Consider the following 13,316-nt stretch of genomic DNA (forward strand, 5'->3'; position numbering starts at 1 on the left):
TAAGATCACCTCTCAGTCTTCTGAATTCCAATGAGTAGAGGCCCAACCTACTCAACCTTTCCTCATAAATCAACCCCCCTCATCTCCAGAATCAACCGAGTGAACTTTCTCTGAACTGCCTCCAAAACAAGTATATCCTTTCGTAAATATGGAAACCAAAACTGCACGCAGTATTCCAGGTGTGGCCTCACCAATACCCTGTATAACTGTAGCAAGACTTCCCTGCTTTTATACTCCATCCCCTTTGCAATAAAGGCCAAGATACCATTGGCCTTCCTGATCACTTGCTGTACCTGCATACGATCCTTATGCTCCACTCGAGCCTCCTCCCGTCTTTCCTCATCTAAATCTATCAGCATAACCCTCTATTCCCTTCTCCCTCATTTGCTTGTCCAGCCTCCCCTTAAATGCATCGATACTATTCGCCTCAACCTCTCCCTGTGGTAGCGAGTTCCACATTCTCACCACTCTCTGGGTAAAGAAGTTTCTTTTGAATTCCCTATTGGATTTCTTGGGGTCTATCTTTATTTTGATGGCCTCTGGTTATGTTCTTCCCCGCAAGTGGAAACATTCTCTCGGTATCCACTCTATCATAATTTTAAAGACCTCTATTAGGTCACCCCTCAGCCTTCTTTTTTCGAGAGAAAAGAGACCCAGCTTCTTCATCCTTTCCTGATATGTGTACCCTCGCATTTCTGGTATCATTCTTGTAAATCTTCACTGCATCCTCTTCAGTGCCTCTATATCCTTTTTATAATATGGCCACCAGAACTGTACGCAGTTCTCTAAGTTTGGACCAACTTCCCTACTTTTCAATTCTATCCTCTCGAAATAAACCCTAGTGTTTGGTTTTCCTTTTCTATGGCCTTGCTAACCTGTGTCGCAACTTTCAGTGATACCCTCTGGCACCTTGCTGTGGAAGCCATTCTTCAAAACTGAGCCCAGACAGCAAGGCCTCTAACTATCCTCCAAACCCGGGTTTTATTCCAAAATAACTGAGAGGCTTTACCTATTATGAAAGATTGAACTGGCTAGGTCTCTTTTCTTCAGACGGGAGAAGACTGAGGGGTGACCTGAGAGAGGCCTTTAAGATGACGAAAGGGTTTGATAAGGTGGATGTAGAGAAGATGCTTCCACTTATGGAGGAGATCAAAACTAGGGGCCATAAATATAAGAGAGTCACCAATAAATCCAATAGGGAATTCAGGGGAAACTTCTTGATCCAGAGAGATTGTGGAACTCGCTACCACAGAGAATGGTTGGGGGGGAATAGCATAGACGCTTTTAAGGGGAAGCGAGATAAATACACGAGGAAAAGAAAGACTTGCATTTATCTAGCGCCTTTCACGACCACCGGACCTCTCAAAGCGTTTCACAGCCAATGAAGTACTTTTGGAGTGTAGTCACTGTTGAAATGTGGGAAACGCGGCAGCGAACTTGCGCACAGCAAGCTCCCACAAACAGCAATGTGATAATGACCTGATAAACTGTTTTTGTTATGTTGATTGAGGGATGAATATTGGCCAGAACACCGGGGATAACTCCCTTGCTCTTCTTCAAAATAGAGAACTTTTACATCCATCTGAGAGAGAAGACCAGACCTCAGTTTAACATCTTATCCCCAACACTGCACTGGAATGTCAGCATAGGTTTATGTGCTCAAGTTCCAGGAGTGGGACTTGAACCCGCAACCTTCAGACTCAGAGGCAAGTGTGCTGCCCACGGAGCCACTGCTGACATAAAGGGAAAGAAATGGAAGGATATGCTGATAGGAGATGAAGAGGGCGGGAACAGACTCAAGTGGAGCATAAACCACCCGTTGTAAATGTGCTGTCAATTCTATGTAAAAAAGCAGCGTCGGGGAAGGAAGGTGGGGCAGGAGCTGTAAATGGACTGATCTCCTCCTAGAGGAACTGTGGAGAATTGTGGCTATGGTTCGCAGTGGGTTAAAGGGCTATTTAACCATGATGGGGAGGGAGACGTCACGACATCGAGAGGTTACATATCATTTGTTCGCCATTTTAACATCACTGTTAGAGCGTTTATTTTCCCGTGAGGGTGTGGATGTTGTTAAGTCCGAATAAACACCCAAGTTTAGAGCGGTAATAACTAAATGGGAGAAGGGGATAGAGGGTTATGCTGATCGAGCTGGATGAGGAAAGACGGAAGGAGGCTCGTGTGAAGCATCAATTGGACTGAAGGGCCTGTTTCTGTGCTTTGTGTTCTATGTAATTCTATGTAATTGTATGTGTCGCCGAGAGCATGCAGAAAGCAAGCGCAGGCAGCGGAAGGAGCGTGCGGCAAACCAGACTCCCGACCCACCCTTTCCTTCAACTACTGTCTGTCCCACCTGCGATAGAGACTGTAATTCCCGTATTGGACTATTCAGTCACTTGAGAACTCACTGAGTGGAAGCAAGTCTTCCTCGATTCTGAGGGACTGCCTACGATGATGAATTCTATGTATTTCCACAACCTCTCGAACATTGCTGTCAAAGAACAAAGACAAGAATCTACGAGCAGTGCAATGGCTCCCATGCGCTTACTCCCAACAGTGCAGTTAACAATATTCAAGCCATGTACATCTCAAAAGGAAATTGGATATATACTCGTAAAGGAAAATTTTGCAGAGTTATGTGGGGGGGCGGTGGGGGGGGGTGAGTGGGACTAATCGGTAGGTTTTTCAGAGAGCCAGTACAGGCACGATGGGCCGAATGGCCTCCTTCTGTGCCGCATAATTCTAGATGTGTTGGTGGTGATCTACCAGAGGAGTTGGAACCTCTGAAAATCAACAAGTGGAGCAGTCAGGTAGAAACGCAAAACCCTTTAATTAGATGTATTCATAGAATGATAGAAGTTTACGTTGCAGAAGAACATAAGAAATAGGGGCAGGAGTAGGCCACCTGGTCCCTCGATCCTGCTCCACCATTTAAAACAACCATGGCTGATCTGATCATGGACTCAGCTCCACTTCCCTGCCCATTCCCCACAACCCTTTACTCCCTTATCGCTCAAAAATCTGTCTATCTCCGCCCTTAAATATATTCAATGACCCAGCACCTCTCTGGGCCAGAGAATGCCATAGATTTACAACCCTCAGAGAAAAGAAATTCCTCCTCATCTCAGTTTTAAATGGGCGGCCCCTTATTCTGAGACTATGTCCCCTCGTTCTAGTTTCCCCTAGGAGTGGAAATATCCTCCCTGCATCCACCTTGTCGAGCCCCCTCATTATCTTATATGTTTCGATAAGATCACCTCTCATTCTTCTGAACTCCAATGGAGTATAGGTCCAACCTACTCAACCTATCCTCATAAGTCAACCTCCTCATCTCTGGAATCAGCCTAGTGAACCTTTTTTGAACAGCCTCCAATGCAAGTACATCCCTCCTTAAATTCAGAGACCAAAACTGAACGCAGTACTCTAGGTGTGGCTTCACCAATACCCTGTACAGTTTTAGCAGGACTTCTCTGCTTTTATACTCTATCCCCCTTGCAATAAAGGCCAACATTCCATTTGCCTTCCTGATCACTTGCTGTACCTGTATACTAACTTTTTGTGTTTCATGCACAAGGACCCCCAGGTCCCACTGTACTGCAGCACTTTGCAATTTTTCTCCATTTAAAATATAATTTGTTTTTCTATTCTTTCTACCAAAGTGGATAACCTCACATTTTCCCACATTATACTCCATTTGCCAACTTTTTGCCCACTCACTTAGCCTGTCTATATCTCTTTGCAGATTTTTTGTGTCCTCCTCACAATTTGCTTTCCCACCCATCTTTGTATCATCAGCAAACTTGGTTACATTACACTCAGTCCCTTCATCCAAGTCATTAATATAGATTGTAAATAATTGAAGCCCCAGCACCGATCCCTGCGGCACCCCACTAGTTACTGTTCGCCAATCGGAAAATGACCCATTTATCCCAACTCTCTGTTCTCTGTTAGTTAGCCAATCCTCTATCCATGTTAATAAGAACATAAGAATATAAGAACATAAGAAATAGGAGCAGGAGTAGGCCATACGGCCCCTCGAGCCTGCTCCGCCATTCAATACGATCATGGCTGATCCGATCATGGACTCTGGTCCACTTCCCTGCCCGCTTCCCATAACCTCTTATCGTTTAAGAAACTGTCTATTTCTGTCTTAAATTTAGTTAATGTCCCAGCTTCCACAGCTCTGAGGCAGCAAATTCCACAGATTTACAACCCTCTGACAGAAGAAATTCCTCCTCATCTCAGTTTTAAATAGGCGGCCCCTTATTCTAAGATTATGCCCTCTAGTTCTAGTCTTCCCTATCAGTGGAAACATCCTCTCTGCATCCACCTTGTCAAGCCCCCTCATAATCTTATACGTTTTGATAAGATCACCTCTCATTCTTCTGAATTCTAATGAGTAGAGGCCCAACCTACTCAAACTTTCCTCATAAGTCAACCCTCTCATCTCTGGAATCAACCTAGTGAACCTTCTCTGAACTGCCTGCAAAGCAAGTATATCCCTTCGTAAATATGAAAACCAAAACTGCACACAGTATTCCAGGTGTGGCCTCACCAATACCTTGTATAACTGTAGCAAGACTTCCCTGCTTTTATACTCCATCCCTTTTGCAATAAAAGCCGAGATTCCATTGGCCTTCCTGATCATTCCTGTATCTGCATACTATCCTTTTGTGTTTCATGCACAAGTACCCCCAGGTCCCGCTGTACTGCGGCACTTTGCAATCTTTCTCCATTTAAATAATAACTTGATTTTTTTCTGCCAAAGTGCATGACCTCACACTTTCCAATATTATACTCCACCTGCCAAATTTTTGCCCACTCACTTAGCCTGTCTATGTCCTTTTGCAGATTTTTTGTGTCCTTCTCACATATTGCTTTTTCTCCCATCTTTGTATCGTCAGCAAACTTGGCTACGTTACACTCAGTCCCTTCTTCCAAGTTGTTAATATAGATTGTAAATAGTTGGGGTCCCAGCACTGATCCCTGCGGCACTCCACTAGTTACTGGTTGCCAACCAGAGAATGTACCATTTATCCCGACTCTCTGTTTTCTGTTAGTTAGCCAATCCTCTATCCATGCTAATATATTACCCCCAATTCCATGAACTTTTATCTTGTGCAGTATCCTTTTATGTGGCACCTTGTCAAATGCCTTCTGGAAGTCCAAATACACCGCATCCACTGGTTCCCCTTTATCCACCCTGTTCGTTACATCCTCAAAGAATTCCAGCAAATTTGTCAAACATGACTTCCCCTTCATAAATCCATGCCGACTCTGCCTGACCGAATTTTGCTTTTCTAAATGTCCTGCTACTGCTTCTTTAATAATGGTCTCCAACATTTTTCCAACCACAGATGTTAGGCTAACTGGTCTATAGTTTCATGCTTTTTGTCTGCCTCCTTTATTATCACAACCCTGTGAACTTTTATCTTGTGCAGTAACCTTTTATCGAATACCTTCTGAAAATCCAAATACACCACATCCACTGGTTCCCCCTTATCCACCCCGCTCGTTACATCCTCAAGAATGAGGCCATTTGGCCCATCGCATCCACGCCGCCCGACAAGAGCCTAATCCCACTTTCCAGCTCTGGATTTGTAGCTCTGTAGGTTACGGCACTTCACGTGCATATAAATGTGGTGAGGGTTTCTGCCTCTACCACCCTTTCAGGCAGTGAGTTCTAGATCCCCACCACTCTCTGGATGAAAAAAGTTCTCCTCAACTACCCTCTAATCCTCCTACCAATTACTTTAAATCTATGCCCGTGGTTGTTGACCTCTCTGCTAAGGAAAATAGGTCCTTCCTATCCACTTTATCTAGGCCCCTCATAATTTTATACATCTCCAGAAGGTCTCCCTTCAGCCTCCTCTGTTCCAAAGAAAACAGACCTAGCCTATCCAATCTTCCCTCAGAGCTAAAATTCTCCAGTCCAGTCAACATCATCCTAAATCTCCTCTGTAGTCTCTCCAGTGCAATCACATCTTTCCTGTAATGTGGTGACCAGAATTGCACGCAGTACTCTAGCTGTGGCCTAACTAATGTTGTATACAGGTCAAGCATAACCTACCTGTTCTTGTATTTTTGTAAAGTGTTTCATAATTTTAAGAAGCTGGGAACGTTTGAGTCAGCATAAACAGGTGTCATGAACAGGAGCCTGCTTTATACAACTTGTGATAGATCAGCCATAATCTTATTGAATGGCGGAGCAGGCTCGAGGGGTCAAATGGCCGACTCCTGCTCCTATTTCTTATGTTCCCATGTCCTTATGTCTGCTGCAGCATAAGACATGAGCACCTCTGCCATAATTTATTCTCAGGTTTACTTGGATATGCACGTGAAGTGCCGTAACCTACAGGGCTACAAATCCAGAGCTGGAAAGTGGGATTAGGCGAGATGGCTCTTGTCGGGCGGCATGGATGCGATGGGCCAAATGGCCTCATTCTTGAGGATATAACGAGCAGGGTGGATAAGGGGGAACCAGTGGATGTGGTGTATTTGGATTTCCAGAAGGCATGCGATAAGTCTCTCTAGTGCGATCACATCTTCCCTGTAATGTGGTGACCAGAACTGTACGCAGTACTATAGCTGTGGCCTAACTTGTATTTTATTGTTGAGAATTTGTGGATAAGACCAGTAAAGCTGAGAATAAATTATGGCAGAGGTGCTCATGTCTTATGCTGCAGCAGACATAAGGACACAAGAACATAAGAAATCGGAGCAGGAGTCGGCCATTTGACCCCTCGAGCCTGCTCCGCCATTCAATAAGATTATGGCTGATCTATCACAAGTTGTATAAAGCAGGCTTCTGTTCATGACACCTGTTTATCATGCATTGAGTAGCTCAGTCCATTGGGTCCTAGACTCAGGAAGACCAGATATACAATGCCATACACCACCTTTCTTCCCATATCCTCACCCTTCATTGTGCTGACTCAAACATTCCCAGCTTCTTAAAGTTATGGAACACTTTACAAAAACACAAGAGCAGGTAGGTTATGCTTGACCTGTATACAACACTAGATAGGCCACAGCTAGATTACTGCGTGCAGTTCTGGTCACCACCTTACAGGAAAGAAGTGATTGCACTGGAGAGGATATAGAGGAGATTTACGAGGATGTTACCTGGACTGGAGAATTTTAGCTATGAGGACAGTTTGGATAGGCTGGGTTTGTTTTCTTTGGAACAGAGGAGGCTGAGGGGAGATTTAATTGAGGGGCCGAGATAGAGTGGATAGGAAGGACCTATTTCCTTTAGCAGAGAGGTCAATAACCAGGGAGCATAGATTTAAAGTAATTGGTAGGAGGTTTAGAGGGGATTGGAGGGGAAATGCTTTCATCCAGAGGGTGGAGGGGGGGGGAGGGTCTGGAACTCATTGCCTGAAAGGGTGATAAATGTGGAGAGAGTTTCCGCCTCTAAAAGTACTTAAATGTGCACTTGAAGTGCCGTAGCCTACAAGGCTATGGACCAAGAGCTGAAAAGTGGGATTAGGCTGGATAACTCTTTGTTGGCCAGCGCAGACATGATGGGCTGAAATGGTCTCCTTTTGTGCTGTAAATTTCTATGATTCTATTACTTCTCTCAGTCTTTCAAACTTTCAGCAGCCAAGTTTGATGCCACCTGATCATTGCCTCTGAGTCAGAAGGTTGTGGGTTCAAGACCCCACTCCAATGACTGGAGCACAAAATCTAGGCTGACGCCCCCAGTGCAGTGCTGAATGAATGCTGCATTGTCGGAGGTGCCGTCTTTCGGATGAGATGTCGTCTGCTCTCTCAGGTGGATGTAAAAAAATCCCACGGCACTATTTGGAAGAAGAGCAGGGGAGTTATCGCCGGTGTCCTGGCCAATATTTATCCCTCAATCAACATAACATAAAAACAGATGATCTGGTCATTATCACATTGCTGTTTGTGGGAGCTTGCTGTGTGCAAAATGGCTGTCGCGTTTCCTACATTACAACAGTGACTACACTCCAAAAGTACTTCATTCGCTGTAAAGCGCTTTGGGACGTCCTGAGGTAGTAAAAGGCGCTATATAAATGCCTGATTTATCTCATCTTCTCTTTTCACCCTTAATGGTGTCCTACACAATGAACCTTGGTTTGTCCTCATCGAAAAATGAAGAGATCCATTTTGTTGACATTTATAAATGAGACAAGATAAACAACAACAACTTGTATTTATATAGCGCCTTTAATTTAGTAAAATATATCAAAGCGCTTAATAAGCGCGCAATAAAACAACATTTGATACCCAGCCACAGAAGAAGATACTAGGACAGGCTTGGTCAAAGATGAAGGTTTTTAGGAGTGTTTTGAAGGAGAAGAGAGAGGTAGAGAGGCAGAGAGGTTTAGGGAGGGAATTCCAGAGTTAGGGCCCAGCAGCTGAAGGCACGCCCACCAATGGTTGAGCGATTGTAATCAGGGATGCTCAAAAGGCCATACTCGGAGGAGCGCAGACATCTTAGTGGGTTTTGGGGCTGGAGGAGGTCATAGAGATAGCGAGGGGGCGAGGCCATGGAGGGATTTTTAAATAAGGATGAGAATTTTAAAATCGAGGCATTGCTTAACTGGAAGCCAATGTCGGTCGGCGAGCACAGCAAGACTCATTGCTCATTGTGACCGTGGAAACGCTAAGAGTCAGTGGAACAAATGATGGGCGACAGCCCATGCCCTGACTGAAAGTATTTGGTGAACTCAGTGGCTCTAGCTTGGAATTAATTACCTGTGCATTAATTGTCACTGCATACTGTCTCTCCTCTTTCTCCAGGTGTTGAGTTAACAGTTGTCATATTGGTTTTTGGGTTAATCCTTGCTCTTGCAATGTGTGGACTTGGTATTACCTACTTCATCAGGTATGATATATTTAAAAAAATTATTTGTAACAATCGTTAGCTTGGCTGATTTGCTAACCCTCTTGCCTCGGAGTCAGAAAGCAATGGGTTCAAGCACTCCCCCTACTGCAGAGACCTAGGCTTGTGTAATGTACTTGCTTCATGGGTTCTTTGCTTTAGAATTCATAACAACACATTGCTATTGAGAACTATTTGGTTTATCAACAAAGGTTTAATAATCACACAACACATTACCGGTTAAAGTTAGGGTTAGGGTCACCAATCACACTTCACACTACACATTACCAGTTCATCCACTAGGCTCACAACTGCATACCTAGACCCAACTGACTGGGGTTTTATTGAGTCTTGAGAACGTCACGTGACTGGCTACGCCATTCAAAATGCAACAGCTCTACAACTATTTAATATATAACTTTAATTCAATTGCCCCCTTTTGGTAATGGCACCAGAACCCACAAATTTCCAAATAAACTGGGAACTTTGCCAAATTAAGTTCAAATTCTGTTCCTGGGGGTGATGATGCACTCCAGTCCCTCCGGCGCTCACCTCTCGCGAAAGGCTGCGAGCGTACTGGTGGACACCGCGCGCTCCATCTCCAGCGACACCCTGGCTCGGACTTAACCGCAGAAGAGAGGCAGGCAGTCGGGCCGAACGAGCCTCCCCCAACAGTTCTACAACTATTTTGGTAAAAACAATAAATCAAGAGCCCCCTTATTAAAGGGGCACTAAAACCAACAGATTAAACAAATGACCTTTCAAATTAAAAGTTGGTTGCCGGGGGGGGGGGGGTGATGGTGCACTCCAGTCCCTCCGGCGCCCACCTCTTGCGGAATACCGTGAGCGTACCGGTGGACACCGTGTGCTCCATTTCCAGGGAAACCCTGGCTAGAATGTAGCCGTGGAAGAGAGGCAGGCAGGCAGTCGGGCTGAACAAACACCTCCACAACACCTCTACAGGTTGTTATTTTGTGTTCTTTTCCCCTCTCTCCAACTCTCTGGCAGCAGAGTTGTAGTGCTCTTCTCCTCTCCCTCAAGGTGTTGAAGCAGTAGGCCCCTTCCTCCTCCTCCTCCGGAGGTCTCAGGTTTGCAGGCTGCAGGAGTAGTTGCAGCAGCTTCTCTCTCTCCACAGCTCACAGCTCCAAGTGAATAGGCCACGCCCACAACAGCTCTACAACTATTTTAGTTGAAGACAATAATCAAGAGCACACTCCAAAAAAACTTTTCAAGTGCCCCCTTGTTTTTTTTTTTTTTTGAGAGCACTAAAACACAAATTATACAAGTGCCCCCTGGCTAAAAGCGAGGGAAGGCACTAAAGCCAGCAAATTAAACAAATTAACATTTAGACATAAAATCAAATTAAAATTTGGTTGCCGGGGGTGATGATGCACTCCAGTCCCTCCGGTGCCCACCTCTCACGGAAGGCCGCGAGCGTACCGATGGACACCGTGTGCTCCATCTCCAGGGAAACCCTGGCCCCGGATGTAACCGTGGAAGAGGGGCAGGCAGTCGGGCTGAACGAACGCCCCTCGCCCCCCTGCCCCACACCCTCCCCAACTCTTTTGTAGAAAACAAAATGAACAGTTAAATCAAGTAACCCCTGATCTGGAGGACACTCCAAACACTTATCAAGGCCGTTTTTGTTTTTTTTTGTTGTATTTTTTGTGGCTTTTTTGTATTTTTTTTGGGGGGCACTAAAACCATACATTATACAAGTGCCCCCTATAAAAGGGGAGGGGGACACTAAAACCCGGCAATAAAACAAATTAAACTTTAAAACATATAAAATCAAATTTAAATTTGGTTGCCGGGGGTGATGATGCACTCCAGTCCCCCCCGGCACCCACCTCTCGCAGAAGGCCGCGAGCGTACCGGTGGACACCGCGTGCTCCATCTCCAGGGACACCCTGGCCCGGATGTAGCTGTGGAAGAGAGACAGGCAGTCGGGCTGAGCGAACACCCCTCGCCCCCCTGCCCCACACCCTCCCCATCAGCTCTACAAGCCCTTGAGCATCCTCGCAGGTGCATACGTTACAGCTTACACTTGAGTGCAAGGTTTCCAGCCGCACAGACTGAGACTGTTGTTGTTTTAGGCGGCGGATCCAGCAGATACAGATGGTGAAAGGGCCGAACAAGATCATAATGACCCTCGAAGACCTGACCTTCATCAACCCCCAGCAAAGCAAGAAGGTTGGTGTGTTGCTCTGGCTCTAAATCGTTCGCAGTGCAGGAAAGAAAGTAAAGTCTTTTATACAGGGAATTACATAGAATGTACAGCACAGAAACAGGCCATTCGGCAGGTACAACAAGTAATAAGGAAGGTAAATGTCATGTTGTCCTTTATTGTAAGGGGGTTGGAATACAAGAGTAAGGAAATCTTGCTACAATTGTACAGAGCTTTAATGAGACCACGCCTGGAGTTCTGTGCGCTGTTTTGGTCTCCTTATCTGAGGAAAGATATACTTGCCTTAGAGACGGTGCAGCGAAGGTTCACTCGATTGATTCCTAGGATGAGAGGCTTGTCACAAGAGAGATTGAGTAGATTGGGCCGATACTCTCTGGAGTTTAGAAGAATGAGAGGTGATCTCATTGAAACGTGTAAGATTCTGAAGGGGATTGACAGGGTAGATGCTGAGAGGTTGTTTCCCCCAGGTTGGAGTGTCTAGGGGTCACCATCTCAGGATAAGGGTCGGCCATTTAGGACAGGGATGAGGAGGAATTCCTTCACTCAGAGGGTGGTGAATCTTTGGAATTCTCTACCCCAGAGGGCTGAATCGTTGAGTATACTCAAGGCTGAGATCGATAGATTTTTGGACTCTGGGGGAATCAAGGGATATGGGGATCGGACGGGAAAATGGAGTTGAGGGCAAAGATCAGCCATGATCTGATTGAATGGTGGAGCAGGCCTCATGTGACATCCTGTTGTTTAACGTCATAAAGGGATGTGAAAATATTGCTTTTTTTTGCAGTTTACATAAATTTGAACATGTTAATTAAGCACTCTAGTGTTTGAATGTATCAGCATTTTCTTTGCAATCACTAGCTACGCAGAATTGTGTGTCATGTTTTGAATCTGCATAATTGCGGTGAAACTTCATCAACTTCATTAAGATAGTTTTTTTTTAAAACACAGGCCTGTTGCTAGGGCAGGAAGATCAGACTGTGTACACAAGGAGGTTGTTTGTGATGAAATGAGAGACTTTTCCAGGGGTTTTAGTTTGGATTTTGTTTGGCCTGACACAGAGAGAAAGCCATCCTGGTCCTAACCTACTCCGAGATCCACACAGGCAGAGCTTGTGGGGCCGACTAAATTCCCTAATCGGGCGGTGCACAAGAACAGAGTATGGTTGCCACTTGCCAACCCTCCAGGATTGACCAGGGCTCTCCAGAACTTAAAGATTAATCTCCGGGACATAGAACATAAGAACATAAGAAATAGGAGCAGTTGTAGGCCATACGGCCCCTTGAGCCCGCTCCGCCATTTAATACGATCATGGCTGATCCGATCATGGACTCAGGTCCACTTCCCTCTCTGCTCCCCATAACCCCTTATTGGTTAAGAAACTGTCTATCTCAGTCCTAAATGTATTCAATGACCAGGGACACCGCTGCGAGTCACACACCATCCCGACATGGATATGTACCGGCCGTTCCTTCATCACCGCTGGGTCAAAATCCTGGAATGCCCTCCAGGACAGTACTGTGTGGGAGCCCCTTCACCACACGGACTGCAGCAGTTCAAGAAGGCGACTCACCACCACCTTCTCAAGGGGCAATTAGGGACGGGCAATAAATGCCGGCCTTGCCAGCGATCCTGAGAATGATTTTAATTTTAATCATGTTTTCTTCCCTTCTGAATCTAGAAAATAAATCTGGACGATTTGAGCGACGGACTAAGTGTATCTGAGCGGAAAAGTCTCAAGTCCCTGGGGCCGTCGCTGTCGGGCAAAAGTCTCACGATAACCCACGAGAATTCAAACATTGCGATATTCGAGGTAAAACCCTTCTGCTCTCAAGGAGTTGGTTAAATGAGGTCTACAGCGTCATTGAGGGACAATCACTTCACTGTAAAACAAGTCACGGGTGACAAGTGAAGAAGTGATATTAGCTCGGATGTTGCGGTAAGAATAACGATGAGGCTATCAGCGCTCATTGTTACTAAGGAGTAAATCGGACAGCAACTTCCGGTGTCCGCACATGCGCAGCTAAACGCGGATATCAGGAATTTACTCTTCGAGTTGTCCTGCTCCTCTGCAAGCGTCGCTATAACAGCATCTCGCCGAGAGACTCCGCATTCAAATACATAGAAGGGTGTGAAGTTGTGGTACTTACATGATAGATACCCACTCCTAAGGACTCATTTTCAGAGTGGAAGCAAGTCTTCCTCAATTCCGAGGGACTGCCTATGATGGTGATGACCCACTAAATATGCCAGAACATGTTAGACTTGCCGATTCAAGTGTAA

The 13,316-nt window shown here is 45.5% G+C and overlaps 1 protein-coding gene across 1 annotated transcript in view; it reads left to right on the forward strand.

Moving 5' to 3' along the window:
* The window catches only part of LOC139274919 (retinal guanylyl cyclase 2-like), an 81,050-nt gene that overhangs the window by 30,331 nt on the left and 37,403 nt on the right, over window positions 1-13,316 (forward strand). The window contains exons 4-6 of the mRNA XM_070891655.1: window positions 8,767-8,851; window positions 10,945-11,041; window positions 12,715-12,846. Of these exons, the coding sequence (XP_070747756.1) occupies window positions 8,767-8,851; window positions 10,945-11,041; window positions 12,715-12,846 (314 nt within the window). The remainder of the gene's footprint in view (window positions 1-8,766; window positions 8,852-10,944; window positions 11,042-12,714; window positions 12,847-13,316) is intronic.

Source organism: Pristiophorus japonicus, chromosome 10, assembly GCF_044704955.1.
Source record: "Pristiophorus japonicus isolate sPriJap1 chromosome 10, sPriJap1.hap1, whole genome shotgun sequence".
In the NCBI taxonomy this organism is placed as follows: domain Eukaryota; kingdom Metazoa; phylum Chordata; class Chondrichthyes; family Pristiophoridae; genus Pristiophorus; species Pristiophorus japonicus.